Below are 18,630 nucleotides of genomic sequence, written 5' to 3' on the forward strand. Positions count from 1 at the left end.
ATAATAATAATAATAAATGACAGTCGATGTCAAATTCTTTGCAAAATGAATGCCATGTTCAAAATAAATGTGTACCACGTTAACATTAGCAAATTAAGGAAGTCATATTTTAAAAGGTAGCCATCTTAACTGCAGAAAGCATAAAAACACTAATAATCTTAACTCCTTAGGATGGTTTCTGGTGATCCAATCTTTCATTTTCTCAGTTTTCATTACTTAAGTAATAGTTTTACTTTTTAGGATTCACAAACTTATTTCCAAGAGATCTGTCCTTTTAAGGCAGCCTTTAAAAATAATCACATTTCAGTTGCTGGGATAAAGCACAATGCGAATACTCCCTGTTGCTCAGTAGGTAAATATCTCACATGTTTGAGTCAGTTTAGGAAGGGCAAAATAGTTCTGCACACAGAGCGGGCTAGGTAGGAATGAAGAAAAGATGCTATCTGCTTTTTCAGATGAAAGAAGAGACCAGAACTACAAATGGTGCCTGAAGAACACAAACATTCACTAGCGGATGTCTTTATGCCTATATGTCACACAAGACTAAGTGCTTGTTCATGCTTTGGGTATGAACTTTGCTAGGTACATTGTGAAATGTTTAAGCAGATGAGTACTTCATGTTTTTCTATGTTGCATTCACAAAACGGGAACTAACTGATCTGTATTTTATAGGTTGTGCCTGTGGTTTGTTTCTCTGTTCAAATTACAAGGCTTAGTGGAAATTCAGGTTACCAGCCTTAACTTGCTTAAATGAATCCTGCCAACGTTGCAGCATGTGTGGAATTTTAAGAGGGACAATTTTACTTGCCTGAACATCTACAACCTTATGTTAAGAATATATGTAAACCGTAGCTTGGCGAGAATATGAGTTATTCAGTATGGAGAACCTTCTGCAGGAGAGAACTCAGATCGCAGATCAGTTGAAGCTTCTGGAGCACGGAGCTAGGAACGTGGGTGAGAAGAGTATTGGAAAAATATTTTTTGAGATGAAGGCATTGGAGAAGGGTTTTGGTAGTTGTGGGATGGGGTGGGGCATAAGCAGGTAATGTTGTGTCGCTGAATAGAATAACAAGTTTGTGCACCATATGGGTAAACCTAAGTGAGCAGTCAGGTAGGTTGATAGCATTATAGTCAGAGCTACGCAAGTACTTTTACAAATTTGGTTGTAGTTCCTTTTTCTTCCTTATAATAATAAATAATCCTCGCATTTGATATAGTGCCTTATAGTGACTCCATTCTCGCCCGACTCCATTGGCTCCCTATCCTTCAGAGGATCCAGTTCAAGATCCTGGTCCTCACCTACAAAGCCCTCCATGGCCTCACTCCACCCTACCTCTGCGACCTCCTAATCCCCTACCAACCGCCCGATCCCTCCGCTCAGCCGGCTCTGGCCTTCTCCACGTCCCCCGACCCACCCACCCCACCATTTGCCGGAGAGCCTTCAGCCACTCTGCCCCCAACCTCTAGGATTCCATCCTCCAATCACTCCGCCTCGCCTCCTCCTTAGCCTCCTTCAAGTCCTGCCTCAAGACCCTCCTCTTCGACCATGCCATCGGCCACTCCCCCTCCCCTCCTTACCCCCCCAACCCCAGCTTCGGTCTGAAATGCTGTTCTCTGTCCAGCGCCTTGGGACATCCTCCCGACGTGAAAGGCGCTATACAAATGTAATCTTGTTGTTGTTATCACGTCTTCAAGACGTCTCAAAGCGCTTCACAGAACATACTGTAAAGTGAATTGACTGTATATTTTCTGGGCGAAACACGGCAGCCAATTGCGCACAGCAGTGTCCCACAAACAGTTGTGGAGGGAGTTCCAGAGATTAGAGGTATAGTGGCTAAAGGCTCAGCAACCAATGGTGGTGCAGAGGTGGTTGAACATGTGTAGTAAACCTAATTTATTTATTATTATTAAATGATAGATAAATGATAATAAATGATAAATAATAGTTCATCCTTCTCAAATAAATGAATCGATTTTGACCTAGTTTTGTTTCCAAAGCAATAACTGTTCAGCCTTTATTTTCTCCTGAAGACTATGATTGTAGAGTCCATGATGGTTATTCTACACTTTTGAGGTTACACAGGATTGCCAGGAACCTGGAGGGCATGAAGTTTGGAAATAGAATGCCTTATTAAAAACCGTGGTTCAAACAGAGCCAAATAACCTTTAAAAAGGGAATTAAAACAGTGTTTGAAAAGGAGAAATGTAAAAGTGGATGGGGAAAAGACATGGGAGTGGAATTAAATAGATGGCTGGTATGATGGCCTTCCTTGCTGAAACATTATAAGTTTTGTTCTAAAGGCCTAGTTCTTGAGCAGGTTTACTGGATTGGATTGTGATCTCAATTAGGAACACTTGCTGAATTTATTGCCTCTGAGCTCAGCATTACTGAAGCCAATTGTAGAACTTTATTGCTGCAACAAATTAAATGTACAGACATTTTGACATGGGCTCTTCCTTGTGGTGGATTTTTATGCCGTGCGGGGTTTGCCAACTAAGCCATTGCAGGTATTTGTCCTCGGGTATTTTCAAACATCGACAGCAATATTATTCCAGTAAATTTTTGGGGGGAGCACACATGAAAGATTCCTTGGCAGAAATGCTATGCTAACGAGTGATGGGATGAGAGTCTGCACTGCAGTACTCCTTGTGCTGAGCGCCTGACTTCTGCCATGCTTGAACAACTGCCAAGGAAGGCACTTCTGCACAAGGTTAAAAATAATAACAGTATAGGTAGGGCAGTGTTAACAGTGACATCTGGACGCTGAGATAGCATTGCTTTGTGATAACAAGTCTTTGCTTCCTCTCAGTGCACAGAAAGATATAAATGCATGCTAAGTGATCTGATGGAATTGCAGGCTCAGTGATCTGAAGCAAAGGGATTGCTAAGGATACAGATGAAACTGAGGTGGATGAAAATATCCACTAGCCATAAGTACTTTACCTATTTCTGGCTTAGGTAACTCTGAATGGGTAACTGTGGAAATATTACAGGAATAAAACTTAAAATGGTTATTTATAATGCTGGAATACCTGCTTTGGATCCTAGACTACATTTTAAAATCGATATTCCAAAATGTAAAATCTGGTCCTTTTGTCAAACGTATTTGACCAGAATAAAATCTTTATATAGCAGAGGTGCATCTTTGTGCAGCGGCTGTTTGGAGGGCTGCCCCCAGTGGCCACAGTTCTCTCCTCCATTTCATTCCAGGTCTTAAACCTATGACAATTTCAATCTTGGTGCTTTTAAAATTTTAATTTTATTATGTGTGAATGGCAAAATGCGAGTTTGAAAACTGTTTTTTTGACATCCGTGCATGGAATATACATTGATAGAAGGGAGCAAAGGAGTTGAGGCATACCTTCCTCTTAATATAGAGTCACTACAATGTATAGTAAATCCTTCATTTTACAGTAAATCCTGTGAAGCATTTCAGATGTCGACCTGGCATGAATAGTGCTATTATCAAGGATGTATAGTATTGTTAAATTTGCTGCAGAACGTTTTGGAAAACCCTTTAAGTTTATCAAATGTTATGATAATACATTGCGAGGAGATGCTGGCCTTCCTCGAGTCCAAAATCGAGGGAATCCGCTCAACTGCCTCTGCCCTCTCTACTGCCACCCACTCCTCACCTCATGCTCTGGCCCCTACCTATTCCTCCCTCCACACCTTCTCCCACTTCCTTTGTCTTTGTTGTGTGTTGCTTTTGACCTGTGGTATGTTTGTGCAGTTTTTCCATGTTAAATCTTCAGATTCAGGTTTGACCCTGGACAAGATCTTGCATTTACTTTTACCGTGCTCTTTCTTTCCTAGACACCACAGACAGCCACCATGTCAACCCGAAAGAAGATGATTAAGACCAAGAAGCGTGCTATGCGAGCAACCTCCAATGTATTTGCTATGTTTGATCAGTCGCAGATTCAGGAATTTAAGGAGGCCTTTAACATGATTGATCAAAACCGTGATGGTTTTATTGACAAAGAAGACTTGCACGACATGTTGGCTTCACTTGGTAATGTGGCATTTTAAGTTGAAATTTGGCTTTAATTTCTATGATTCTTAGAAGACGCCTGTGCTATGTTGCCTAAAATGTTAGGTGTGACTCGAATTGAATTGTTTCATATCACATCACATATGTTACAACTCCAACCCCAGGGTTGAGTAAGAGTTTACGCATAAAATGGCTGCCCCTCCTTTCCTTTTCCAGATTCAGTGTTGTACAAAATATCTTGTGGTGAAACTTTACAAAGAGTTAGACTGATACAGCCTAGAAACATTCAGCCCAACTAATCCGTGCTGGTGTTTTTACTCCACATGAGCCCCTGTCAATCCTATTCCCCTTTTCCTTTCTCCCTTAGATATGCATCATCTATTAATGCTATTTGGTTTGACCATAGCTTCCAGCAGCGTTCAACATTCCTACCACCCTTGGTGTGAAGAAGTTCCTCCTAAACTCCCTTTTAGATGTATTATTAGTTATCATTTGGAATCTTTGTGGTGTGCATTTGCTCCCAGTATTGTTAATTATGCACTTGACAGCCAAAACCCTTAGCTTTATCATGAAACTCAGCTCGAGCTAACCCTGGAGTTATCGTGGTAATTTTGCCCTCTTTACTTTTGAAACAAATTGTCAAACAATCCAGCACAATTTTACTTTAGATAATTGCTTCCTGAGTTTCATGTGGGGAAGTTTCTATAGTAACCAGCACTAAACCATAAGGTTTGGGACTGGAACTTGTATCTGATGCTAATAGCTATTTTCAGTCGGGGAGCAGTTCGGAGTGCTACAGTTTCATCCAGGACTCTCATGTCTGTTTTGGTCGAACTTGTGCATGTTGAGTCCGAATGGGATCAGCTGTGATGACCTTCACTGTAGTTTAGCCAGCTGATACCACATAGCCTAGAAAACTAGAAAAGAATCATGCTGTAGGGCATCCAGTACCTGTAACTATAATCTCTGATAGAGTCTGCTCAGGAGTGGAGGTAATTGTTCCAAAAAGCTGAACACTGCAGGGTGTTTTACTGAAGTCCATGGCTGGCACAAGTCTGCAGGTAGTGATGGTGAATCACCTTTAGCGACTTATATAGAGGTAGAGTGGAGAAAAAAAGCTTTCAGGCATCTTACTGAATCTTCAGCTGCTCGCTGCCACTTTTTTTGCCAAACTACACATCCCTTAAAAGCAAAAGCAAATCAATAGGTTGTAACACAGGTTGGGACTTTGGGGGTGGGAGTTCTGCTGTAAATTGTACATTAAGCAAGAAATTGATTGGATGTTTTAACTCTTATCTAGGAAAGAACCCAACTGATGACTATTTAGAGTCAATGATGAATGAAGCCCCAGGCCCCATCAACTTCACAATGTTCTTGACAATGTTTGGTGAAAAATTGAATGGTACAGACCCAGAGGATGTAATCAGAAATGCATTTGCTTGCTTTGATGAAGAAGGAACAGGTAAGGAGAAAAAATGCTTCAAGCACTAGGTGGGGACAGGTTGGGGATGATGGAGATGACTCTTCCTCTTGATACAGGGATCCATTAGAAGGGATGTAGCCTAAAAACCAGAGCCAAAGAAGATGGATCTGAGAGTAAACCATTTGTCACACAGAGGCTTGTTATGATGTAGAATGCTGTGTCTCAGAAAGCTGTAGAGGTGAAAATGGGATTGTTTGAAAGAAAGATGGATAGTTACTTGGGTAGTAGAGTTATAAAGCAGTATGCCACAAGGGCTGGGGCATTGGGATTAAAAGATCTACCAGAAAGTGGAGTCCTGTAGCTCAGTGGTTAGAGTATTTGCCTAGCAAGCGGGAGACCTGGGTTTGATTCCCAGCAAGGCGAAACCTTGGGCAAGTTTCCTTACTCCACATGCCTGATAATAATCCCTCAAGAAACCCCCACCCCCAAAAATAAATTGGTCACTTCAATCCAAGACTGTTTGCTGTACACAATTGGCTGCCGCATTTCACCAAAAAAATAGTGAATTTCACTTTACAGTATATTCTGTGAAGCTCTTTAAGACACCTAGAAGATGTGAAAAGCGCTATATCAAATGCAAGGATTAATATATATTACCAAGATCAAGTAAACTGGTGAAAGAGGCTCATTGAGCTGAATGGCCTCCTGTTCCAATTTTTTAATTAATATAGGATGTTGGTTTTGTTTAGTTTCTCTAAAAGCATTTGTTTTATTTGTTGATTCTCAATACCAGGCTATATCCAGGAAGACTACCTAAGAGAGCTGCTGACGACAATGGGAGACCGGTTTACCGAGGAGGAAGTGGATGAACTTTTCCGGGAAGCGCCAATTAATCAGCAGAATAATTTCGACTATAATGAGTTTACTCGTATACTCAAACATGGTGCAAGGGACAAAGATGATTAATGGAATGCCAGCTATACAAAAAAAATCCCTTTTGTTCACTCTTATTTTAAAATTTCTACCGAATAGAACATCTTTGCATGCCTCGGCTCTAAAATAACCATTGTTTTTCATTATTTATTTTTTTCTGTCATGTTGGCACATTTTGCACACATTTGAACTGTATGAAAAAGCAGTGTATAGTGTCTGGCAAGGAATGAAATAAGTATGGAAATGGATTGCTTGATAAAACGCCTTCAATTCCTTTTATAAGTAAAACAAACTTGTTTTTAAGTTAAAAGGATTGCTAGTATTATCTTACTGATGCAACTACTAATGTGGGGGGTGGGGGGAAGAGAGCACAGATTCCAGACTCCAATAATCTACTCTGAATCGGCATATCTGGTTTGGGTCCCATTTTTAAAAAAATACAAATGAAAAATTTTTAATATGCAAATTAACTTCAATTAGTGAAGGTGTGTGCTATAAAAGAAATTTTTGTGCAATGACATTTGATGATGACACTGTTAACACACAATTTGAGTCCCAAGACAAGCTAATATTTGAATTTGCTTGTCTTCATCGTTAGTTCTCTGAACTGCTCTATCCGTTTTTTTGAGTATTGGGAGTGACAGGTGATCAGAATGTGCTTTGGCAGTGTTTCTGGATGAAATTAAAGAGAGCATTTAGAATATGGATTTGAGAAGAGTAGCCAAGTTTCTTGAAGGTTCTTCAAGGATTTCAAAAACAGCTCAAAAGAACGTTCATGTTTTTAATGTTCAGATTTGATCCTGTGAGACTTGAGTTCTGTGTTTTTTTTAAAATTCTGTCTAAACTGAGCACCAAAGTGTCCCAAGTAACTTTCTGCAGACTGGTATGCAGACTTTTTCTGGCTTATTTTTGATCATGTTTCATTGTGAACACCCTTCTTATTAAAAGCTTGACTTGAAGTCGAGAATAAAAGAATGAGTCCTGGACTCAAACTCAGTTTTATTTCTTCTGCTGTGTATTTTAGACCTGACTTTGGTGGCAGCATTGCAATCATAGAAATATACAGCACAGGACGAGATCATTCAGCCCATCGTGTCTGTGCTGGCTCTTAAAACAGCTATCCAAATCAATTTCACTCCCCGTAGCCCTGCAAACTTGTCCTCCCCAAATAATTATCTACTCTCTTAAAAGTTGTTATGGAATCGGCGTCCACTACCCTTTCAGGCAATGCATTCGAGATCCAAGCAACACACTTATATAATAAAAAAGGAGGCGATTGGAACCTACTACCACCATCTCAATATTGTACTCTAAAGTTGACAGCCCTTGAAACGGCAGATAAATGTTCTGGTGAGATTCACCACCACTTTTATGTCAGGAAGCTGACATAAAAAGGTTTTGTCACAGTTTCCTTGCATGGATGGACATGAATTGAAAGTCTGCGGCCAGAAAAGTCAGGTGTGAGATTTGGAATCACTAACTAGGCTGTGTTTCATGTTCCATTGCTAAATAAAGGGAGAGAAAACAAGATCCCAGTACCAACGGCCTCAGTGTAGTTCAGAGCTAGTTCTATTTGAATTCCAGAAATAACCATTCATCAAAGTTGTACTGAGCCTACAAAATTGAAAGCTTTTGATTTCAAGCTCTTGGTATGATCTGCGAAGGAGGAAGGATAGCAGTTGCTCACAATAAGCATGTAGGTTGAGAGTGGTAGAGATTGAGGATTATTGCTGTGGACTATTTCCTTCCATTGCCACTGAAACACCTGATAATAACGACACACTAAAGGGGAAAGAGGAAGGCCATTTGGTCCATTGTGTCTTTCTTGACTCCACTAAGAAAATCCTTTCCCATTTCCTTGTCTTTTCCCCATACCCTGTAGCTAACGCTGAAGAGATTTGTCTAGTTCCCTCTTGAAGGCGAATCTGGATTTTGCCTCAACCACTGTTCTGCAGGGCATTCTGTATCCTAACAGTTGGTGGTTTTGAAAAAAAGTACACAAGTCTGGTATTGAAATATAAATACTTAAAAGGAAGGACCGGCAAGCTTGTTGAGAAAATGATAAAATAAATAAGTGGTATGGCAATAAAATTATCCCTGATGTGACCCGGTGCCAAAATACAAATGCAGAATATTACGGAAGGCAAGTCCTGGAATTGAAAGCACTCCCTCGTATTTAGACCTCTTATCATTAACAAACTGAAATCCAGCTGCAGAAATCGGTGGTCTTCAGAAATATTCTGTCAGAGAACATCAATACATTAGAATTCATTAGAATATACAGTACAAAAACAGGCTATTTGGCCTAACTGGTCTATGCCGGTGTTTATGTCCACATGAGCCTCATCCTGCCCTTCCTCAACTAAGCCTTCAAGCATAAACTTCTAAAAGGTTATCAAGTACCTATCTAAGCCAACATAACCTCATGAAGATTAAATATTTTATAGTTTTTGCATTGTGTGTGTTGCTTGATATTTAACCCTTGTAATCCAACCTAAAAGGAGCATACTGGATTTACGGATGTAAATTTTTATAAAATCTATTCTCGTTGATCAGCATTGTTCACAATTGAACATACTGTTTATCAAAAAGCAAATATAAAGAGCGTGACAATGTTGGAAGGTATTAACATCCTCCTTCACAGAATACTAGAGAAGATATAGCAAATTAGAGGTGGGAGGAGGAGGGAGAAATAATTTGTCTTGTGATAATTATATGTAACAAACAATTTTGCCACAGTGCAAATTTTAGTTCATTACATTTAATTGCCTAGCAAGTATATCACTTATACTACCCTACTCCTATAGGATATAGATGTACAATTAATGAACCTCAAGTGAGACCAAAGTAAGAATTCTTCAACCTCTTCTCTCTCTCCTCTCTTCCTCCCCCCCCCAACCCCTTCCCTCGAACAAACACAATAAAAAACTTCTGTTATTAACTCCTTCACAACAGAGTATCTGGTTACGAATTGGAGGTCATGGGTACTTGTGCTTAATATAGAGCCTGTACAAGCGCAAAGTTTCTGTTGCTGGAAGAGGGGACTTGTGGAGTGAAGAAAGCTAAAGCCTTTAACGATGTTGGAATGGATGAATATGGTGTTTTCACAAGATTGGTTTGGATAAAGAAGACTGGTTCAGCCCTACAGAATACCCACCCTACTGTTCTTCCATCTCAGCATTAACATGCTTTTTAATTTTTTATTTGATCAACTTTGGGAATCATAATTATGCAGAACTTTCCCAAAGAAATAGAAATTAGTATATCTATGGCATTGTTTTATATATATATATAATCAGAATGTCTGGCTTCTAAAGTGAATAAAATTGGGACAAAGAAAATCTGTTCCATAATCTTAACACAGTAATTGAAATGAACCAGTGTTTCTAATGGGAATGTGGGGTTTACTCTGGCAATTGTCTTTCCTATTTCCTGAAGATACTGACTCACCCATATCAAGGATTATTATAACTAACACCTCTCCAAAATTCATCTATATCAAATGCAAGGATTATTATTATTATTATTATCTATGAATGAACAAAGACTGATGGCTGGTTATTTGACTATGAGGAGCATCAAAGCTATTTCTGTCCTTGTTCTCACTGAATGTCCACATTATACACTGAAGTGCCACTGGATGTCTTATCCCTGCTATCTCAAAGGAATGAATTATAATCCAATTTGTGTCCTAACTCAGAAATAGTTTTTCACTCAAAATCCCTTTAGTGGGGAAAGAAAGCAAAATACTGCAGAAGCTTGAAATCTAAAAATGAAAACAGAATACGCTGGGAATACTCAGGTCAGGCAGCATTTATGGAGCGAGGAAAGTGAGTTAACTTTTCAAGTCGATGATCTTTTGTCAGAACATGTAGTGGAAACATCTTTGTCTTGACTGAAAGACTATTCTGTCTCCAAATGTTAGTACGATTGGGTATCATAGTCAGACTTGTGATACTTTGAACTATGACAGATAATTTAAGATTTTAGTGTGTCATGCTATGGAGTGGCTCTGCATTCCTGGAGGCAGCTAATGCAGCAGATTTCTTTTTGTATGCTATGAGGTGGAATCCACAGCACTCAAGAGGCCTCTATATGTGTGCACAAACTCATCTGGTTAAAGTTATGGCATTTCTTGTTTTCCAAGCTTGCTTCGTTTTTTAGCCATGTCTGGCAGCTGGGAGGGGAAAACCACTTCAGGACACATGCCTTTGTTGGGACCATAAACGCTACCTCATTTACATCACAAAATTGCCTTGGAGGATCACTGCAATCAAAACATGGCATTTGTACATATTTTCTTGCCCAAGATTCCACCTTGGTGTAGTATATATTACTGGGGGTTATCATGTAGTGTCCACTAGAGGGAGCTTTTCATCATGATTGGTTTCCTTTTCTGTTTATTTAATAGATAGATGGATGCAATGTTGTGACAGTTGATGCAAGGTTGCCTATACCACAGTTATTACTGCTATTTGTACGTAGAAATGTATATTAAACATTACACTGGCCTCAGATTCAATATCCTATATGGGATGGTACATGAGAGCAATGGGCTGCTCTACGAGAAAGAAAAGATGCATCTCCTACAGACTGATTATAAAGGATCTGTTTCAGGGTGTCAGCCTGGCTCAGTTAATAGTGGTCTTGCCTTGTTAGTCAGAGCGTGGGTTCCAGCCTCACAACAGACCTTTAAACTCATATAGGCTGACACTTCAGTGGAGTGCTGGGGATGCACTGCATTGTGGGTGAGCTATTCTTTGGATGAAATATTACCCAAAGTCTTGTCTGCCTGTTCAGATGGATGTTAAAGATTCCATAGCTTCTACTTGGAAAAACTAAGGTAGTTTCTCCCACTGTCCTGCCAAGAATTCTGCAGATAAAAGTGGTCATTCACTACATGGCTGTTTATGGGACATTGCTGTGCATAAATTGACTGACACATGTACTGACAAATACACAGCCACTACACTTGACAGTAAATCCTGTGAAGCGCTTTGAGATATCCTCCTGACGTGAAAGGCGCTATCTCAAATGCAAGGATTAATTTTGTATCTGAGAGCAGATCTTTTTCTTACTCTCGCCTCTTTAGCTGGGAGTAGTGTAGGCCAGGATATCAAACTCATTCAGAGCCAGATGAGCATAAAACATTGCATGTTGGTTACATTGAAATTTCTACTGCTTATGGCACCAATTCTACGGTTTACTGCAGCACTGCAAGACTAGGCCCAAATGTTACATTTGCAATAGACTATTGTTGACTAATTACTATCATAGAGCTTATGGGGGACTGAGGAGGGATTATACCACTGAAAGATGGTGAAAAATATCTTCTTGGAAGGACGTGTGCATCATGACCAGCAGTTAAAGATCTGGGATCAAATGTTGACGGCGACCAGCTTGCTTCAGTCCAAGGTATTAACTCCCTTGTCATGCCTAAATTCAACGTTTTTCAGTTAAACGCAAGCTTACACAATGAATACGCTCGCATTTTATTATAATAATAATCCTTGCATTTTGATATAGCGCTTTTCACGTCTTCTAGACGTCTCAAAGTGCTTTACAGAATATGCTGTAAAGTGAATTGACCGTATATTTGTGGGCAAAACACGGCAGCCAATTGCGCACAGCAGTGTCCCACAAACAGTCGTTAATTGAAGTGACTAATTTATTATTATTTTTTTTCTTGAGAAATTATTATCAGGCATGTGGAGTAACGAAACTTGCCCAAGGTTTCGCTCTGCTGGGAATTAAACCCAGGTCTCTCGCTTGCGAGGCAAGTCTCTAACCACTGAGCTGCAGGACTCCTGAATAGTCTTTTGGTGAAGAGCAAGTCTTTAACAGGAGCAAAGGGACCAAATAAAAGTTTTAAGAGATGCCTCACTTTTTGGAATTGTGTTTATGCTAAAGTATTCCATTCATAGGATTAAGTTGTGTTATAAAAATAAACAGCGCAGTAAATTTAGCCCATGTAATCCTCAAGTTTCAATAGCTGCAAAGTCATAACTGTGGCACCAGGTGGCTCTGTAGTGACTACACATGGTCCTGTGGTAGTCTTCTAAATGATAAACAAATAGCAGATGTGTGCACTTTTACTTGTTCTATAATTGAAACTTTGTTTTCTACCCACATAAAATTGATTTATTTTCAATATTCAACAAAGCTCAGGAGCTTTTCATTTGCTTTATAAGGAAAGGAAATTTTAATTTCCTTGATAGTGTATTCTGTGAAGCACTTTGAGACGTTTCGAAGACATGATAAGGTTCTATATCAAATGCAAGGATTATTCATACTATTATTATAATTTTAGAAGCAGATTTCCCCAATGGACTAGTGAGTAAAGACCTCCAAAGTGCAGCTCTACGCCATACAAGGTAACCCAATTTGTATAAAGCAGTGTCCCACAAACAACCATAAAGCCATTTATCTGGGGGATTGTTGTCCAGGACACAAGGAGAAACTCCCTACTCTTTGTAAATCGTGCCATGGGATCTTTATGGTTCACATTAACTGGCAGACAGTACCTAAGTTTAATAGCTCATCTAAAGGACAGTACCTCCGACAACACAGATCTCCCTCATTACTGCACTGGGGGACCTGAAGCCTTGATGAGGGAATTGAATAAACAACCTTTTGACCCAGTGGCAAGAGTTTGACCAACTAAGCTAAACTGACACCTGATCTTTATATCTGAGCTTGGATAGTGAGTGCTGACAGAACATGCAACTTCAGACAGATTCACAACTGGGTTCAATCTGCACTGTTCTTCCCACACCAACTGACCACATACATTCACTTTCCAGCAGAGATTATTAGATAATGATCAGAACTGGGAACCTTTGATGATTTTCCCTTCCTTCATCCAAATCAATGAAGCTAATTCTATGGCTTACCAGAATTCATATCAGGGACCAAACATCTGTATAATAATAATAATCCTTGAATTTGATATAGCGCTTTTCATGTCTTCTAGATGTTGCAAAGAATATACTAGAAAGTGAATTGACTGTATTTGTTTGCCCACAAAAAATTATTATTATACAAATATTTGGTCCCTGATATGAATTCTGGGAAGCCATAGCATTACTTTTATTGATTTGGTTGAAGGAACGGAAAATGGCTTTATAGTTGTTTGTGGGACACTGCTTTATACAAATTGGATTACCTTGTTTGTCTACAAATAATAATAATAATCCTTGCATTTGATATAGCGCCTTATTTTGCCCACAAAATATATAGTCAATTCACTTTAAAGTATATTCTGTGAAGTGCTTTGAGACATCTCAATGACGTGATAAGGTGCTATATCAAATGCAAGTATTATAATTTATCATGTATTCGAGACCTCTCAAAGCGCTTCACAGATTATACTGTAAAGTGAATTGACTGTATATTTTGACTGTGTGCGTTCGAAACATGGCAGCAGCCAATTGCAGTGTCCCACAAACAGTTGTGGATTGAGTGACCAATGTATTATTATTTATTTTTTGAAGGAATTATTATCCCTGGAAAAGCGATCTGACAATTGACTAACAACCGGGTTCCTACTTACTGCCATGTAAACATTCAAATGTATGATCACTTCACTTGATGGCAATTATTTGTAAATTGTTTGGGACATTTTGACATTGTGGGCACAAGATTGAATGCAAAGACTAATATTAGTATTGACCAGATTTGAATATTTTATTTTCTGGTCTGCAGAGCTAACTCTTGCATCTGATGGTTTATTCACCCATTATTAAGCTCACCTTTGGTCTAGTGAAGGTCTAAGTTCCAAAAGTAAAGGTCTTTTACCTTTAAGATAGAATTAATTCCAGGTCCAATAATTTTCTCCTCTTGATTGTGATCTAGTAATCTGCTAGAAAGTGCTTTTGTGTGTATTAATACTGGAATTGGATGTGATGCCCACATTCCATCCCCACAAAAACACACACACACACAATGAACACAAAATACAGTCACTACACTTTACAGCAGTAGTTGCCAAACTCTTTGGTTGGCTAACAAAATAAATCTTTCTTGATTGAATATTTATTGATTTGTCGCATAAATCTGCTATTTTGTTATTTCCATGATTATTTTGTTGGCCAATCAAAAATGTTGACCACCAGTGCTTTACAATTTATCATGTGAAGTGCTTTAAGATATCCTCCCAATGTGAAAGGTGCTATATATCAATTGCAAAGTTTATTGCTGTTATTGTTCATTTTACACTCACACATGTAGAATGTCTACTTAGATGTAGTAAAAGGGCTGTCAGTGTTTGTGGTACCAATCCCCACTGTGAATTTGTGTCATTACTACTCATTCATATTTCTAGACAGCAATCATGAGCAGAAAATTGCAAACCTGGAATTAATTCTGGCATAAGGGTAAACAGACCTTCACCTTTAGTTCTTAGACCTTCAATAGATGAGAAGTGAGCCTAATAATAGCCATGCCAGCATTTACCTGCCTAAGATTCAGATAATACAGATCTCTAATGAGTGAAGAAACCACCAGGGAAGGAACTGATGGAGAGGGAAAGAGGTTTTCAATTCTGCTCTAAATTATGGAAAAAATCTGAGTGAATCTTTCAACCAATTTGTTAATAGTGATCATACTCTGACAGTTTGTGATTGAACACTGTTGCAGAACTATTTACTGGGTTATTAAACAGCAGGAATCAGCAAAACACAATCGTCAAGATGATAAAGTATTCATTATGATTCCATCTGCCACTGTTTGGCTTGGAAAGTATAAGCACCAATGACTGCAATGAAAATGATAACAGGTTTTGAATCTTTCTGACACCACAGCAAATTACACTTCACAGGAGTCCAGGTCATGGGGCCTGGTGGGCGAGAGTACACGAGCGGCAGAGTTTTGGATGATCTGCAGCTTGTGAAGGGAAGAGTTGGGAAGGCCGATGAGGAAGGAGTTTCCGTAATCTAGCCTTGATGTGACAAATGCATGGATAAGGGTTACCATTGCAGATGGAGCAAGAGCCAGCCTTCATTAAAGACTCTGAGAGAAGCTCAGATTGTGTCAACCTTGCTCAGTTGATTCTCGCCTCTGAGTCAGAAGGTTGTGGGTTCAAGCTCCACATCAAGACTTTGAACTCACATAGTCCAGGCTGGCACTTCAGTGCAGTGCTGAGGATGTCTGCATTGTTGGAGGAGCTGTCCTTCGAATGAGATGTTAAACTATGTCCCGTCTGCCTGTTCAGGTGGATGCTAAAAGATTCCATGGCAAGGGGAAAAGGGGAGTCCAGCCAATAATCTCACAAATAAAATGAGTTGTTCACTTCATGGATGTTTGTGGACATTGCTGTATTCAAATTGACTGCTGCCCCCTCTCTCCTGTTTTTCAAGTCCTGCCTGAAAACCTTTCTTTTCAACTGTTCTTACGGTCACCTACAGCCCCCAACCCACCCCCGACTCGGAGTCAGACTCCACCACTGTTAAGGGCTCTGAGACTCTACCCTGTGTGGCAGCTCTATATAAGTGCATATTATTGTTGTTTCGTTTGTCTAGAAAGTAAACAGTAACTACCTGTGAAGCACTTTGAGACATCCTCCTGAGCTAAAAGGCTCTACATTAAAAGTAAGGATTTTACTATTAAGTTCCCGGATATGCACCAATTATAAATTTTCCTGCATTTTCAGCTATGGCTTTAACAGTGTCTGAAGGAATGCTCATTATGTTTGTAGATTCTAATGGGCAAACCTGAAGCGTCTGATAAACAAAGATGAGAAGAGCTGAGTTGAAGCTGGGTCACTTACGTAAGCAAAGTTCCATTTTTATTTTGTTTGAACAGTTTAAACTGTTGCAGTAATCTTTCTCCCTCAGCTTATTACAGTGTAAACAGCAAACAGAAAAGCTTTCAAAGGAAAAAAGAAAGGACTTGTATTTTTGTAGAACCTTATATCGCTAAGTGCTTCACAACAAGCGTAGTGACTGTTTTGCACATGGAGCAACTATTTTAATTGCAGAAACAATACACAAATAGTCATGAGGTGAATACCTCTATTCATCTAGTCAGCTTTTGACGAGACAACAGTCCTCAAAAATAACCTAGGATACTCTTTCCTGATTGTTACTCAGTGAACTTTTGCAAGGGTAGCCATGTTCAGACGTGAGGTGAGGACAGCACCAGACTCAGTTGTGATGGCCTTTGCAAGTCAATGGTTTGCCATGCCTCACCAATGAGTAATTGTCACTTGAACAAGATGCCAAGAAGTGTCTCGTACACATGGAACTGGATTCAGGTGAAAGGAAAATGGAGTTAGAACATCCTTGGGAGAGGAGAGGAGAAAAATTAGCAAAATATTTTTGTGGGAAGTACAACAACAACAAGATTCCATTTATAGAGCTCCTTTCACGTTGGGAGGATGTCCCAAGGCGCTGGACAGTTGGGTCAGGACCCAAGCAGGGGGGTAGATGGTCAGGGTGAGGGGAGGGAAGCGAAGGAGCGAGGAGGGGTAGAGAGTCGAGAGGAGAGCTGAAGGCACGGTCAAAGAGAAAGGTCTTGAGACCGGCCTTGAAGGAGGAAAAGGAGGAAGTACAGTGAGCATTAATATAATTAACAGTTTGCTCCCTCCAAACTGTATATCACAGGATTATGGACTGGAGACTTGAAGCTTGACCTCTGGAATAGTGTTTCCATACATTTTATACAACATGTAACAAATCTCTTAAGGGTTCAGAGATATTATAGGGTAAACGCAGACAGAAAATCTTTCAGAAGGAAAAAAGGCCATTACAATTCTACAAAAATGGACATTTTTTTTCTTTCTTTTCTAGTGGTACATTTTAGCGGAAAGAAATGATAAAACGATTCTTCTTGGCAAGCTGGTGCAGGCAGACTGCAGCTAAACCTAAATGAGAAATGGCCTCTGAATGTGCCTGATCTTTGCCAGTGAACATTCTCATTAGTTTAACCCTGGCTCCGACTGCCACCTCTCAGCCGCACTTCATTAAAACAGATTCTCCTCATCAATTGCAAATAGTTCCCCTGTGAGACACAGGTGGCAGCTCACTGTGTCTGGTTTGATTGACTGGGAGTGTAACTTTGAAATCATCAGAGTGACCTGAGCAAATCTATACAATGACTGGGATGTTATCAAAGCATTATCTTCGATCATTAAGGGAATGGTTTGCCTTCATTGAATATTGTTTGTGAAAAAAAACACCTCCCCAGCCTCAATGAGTAAAACTGAGGTCATGTCTTGTTCAGGTTAAAGATCTTGTTAACGATCTCATGATGCTATTTGAAAAGAGAAGGGAGTTTCTCTTGGTATCCTGGCCAACAGCCCTCCAAATCAAATGATCATTCACTTTGTGGGGTGTTTATGGGATTTTGTTATGTGAAAATTGGCTGTCACATTTGCTTACAAACACACAGTGACAACACTAGACAACAATTACCTTTGAAGCTCTTAAAATGTTTTAATGTTACAGGTATTGTCTTAAAAAATCAAGAATTGTCATTATTGCAAGCACCACATAGTGTGAAATTGAACCTTACAGATCAGGGAAACCTAGGTTCGAGTCCTAGTCTACGTTGAAGTAGTTGATAGTCGAAACAACAGAGCACAATGAGGATTCATCACCCTGGGTTACAGAGATGTAAAATCAGCCAGGATTCATACTCCTGCACCCCCACCCACTTTGGAATCCCACTGGAAAGCGTGTGTACTTTGGACAAGACCAGGATCTTGTTTGATACATCTTGCTGCGTGCTTACGATCACCTCCTCCCTCCCCCCGGCTTGTCGTTAGGCTCTGCCACTGTCAAGCATTCTGGGACGCTACCCCCCATGAAGGGTGCTATATAAATGCAAGTTGTTGTTTTGTAGAAGATGGCTGGATTTGCAGACTGATTGCTGATCTAGCAACCATTCAGAATACTAACCACAGAGATATTCATATGGGAGAAATGTGAAGAGCGTGATTTATGACATAGATTGTAAATCTATTTAATGACATGGAACGGTATTTTAAAGAGTGATGTAAATGATAATAATAACCCTTGCCTTCGACATAGTGTCTTTCATGCCAGGAGGACGCCTCAAAGTGCTTCAAAGGATTTAAAAAGTGTTTTTTTGCAACCAACTTGCACACAGCAATGTCCCACAAATAGTCATAAAGTGAATGATCTGTTTTATATGAGGGATTGTGGGCCAGAACACCAGATAAACTTGCTTTTCTTTTTGATTAGTGCCATGGAACTTTCATGTTCACCTGAACGAACATCTCATGAGATCTTAACATCTCATCTGAAGTATGGCACCTCC

General features: G+C 39.6%; 1 protein-coding gene across 4 annotated transcripts in view; it reads left to right on the forward strand.

Annotated features, from left to right (window-relative positions):
* The window catches only part of myl12.1 (myosin, light chain 12, genome duplicate 1), a 23,933-nt gene extending 16,607 nt beyond the window's left edge, over positions 1–7,326 (forward strand). For 3 of the 4 annotated variants that reach the window (XM_007900946.2, XM_042345628.1, XM_042345635.1), the window contains exons 2-4: positions 3,818–4,016; positions 5,296–5,457; positions 6,212–7,326. In XM_007900946.2, the coding sequence (XP_007899137.1) occupies positions 3,818–4,016; positions 5,296–5,457; positions 6,212–6,384 (534 nt within the window). In that variant the 3' untranslated portion in view covers positions 6,385–7,326. 4 annotated transcript variants of the gene reach the window in all.
* The last annotated feature ends 11,304 nt before the right edge of the window (positions 7,327–18,630 follow it).

This window comes from Callorhinchus milii, unplaced genomic scaffold (assembly GCF_018977255.1).
Source record: "Callorhinchus milii isolate IMCB2004 unplaced genomic scaffold, IMCB_Cmil_1.0 Scaffold2, whole genome shotgun sequence".
Lineage (NCBI taxonomy): Eukaryota > Metazoa > Chordata > Chondrichthyes > Chimaeriformes > Callorhinchidae > Callorhinchus > Callorhinchus milii.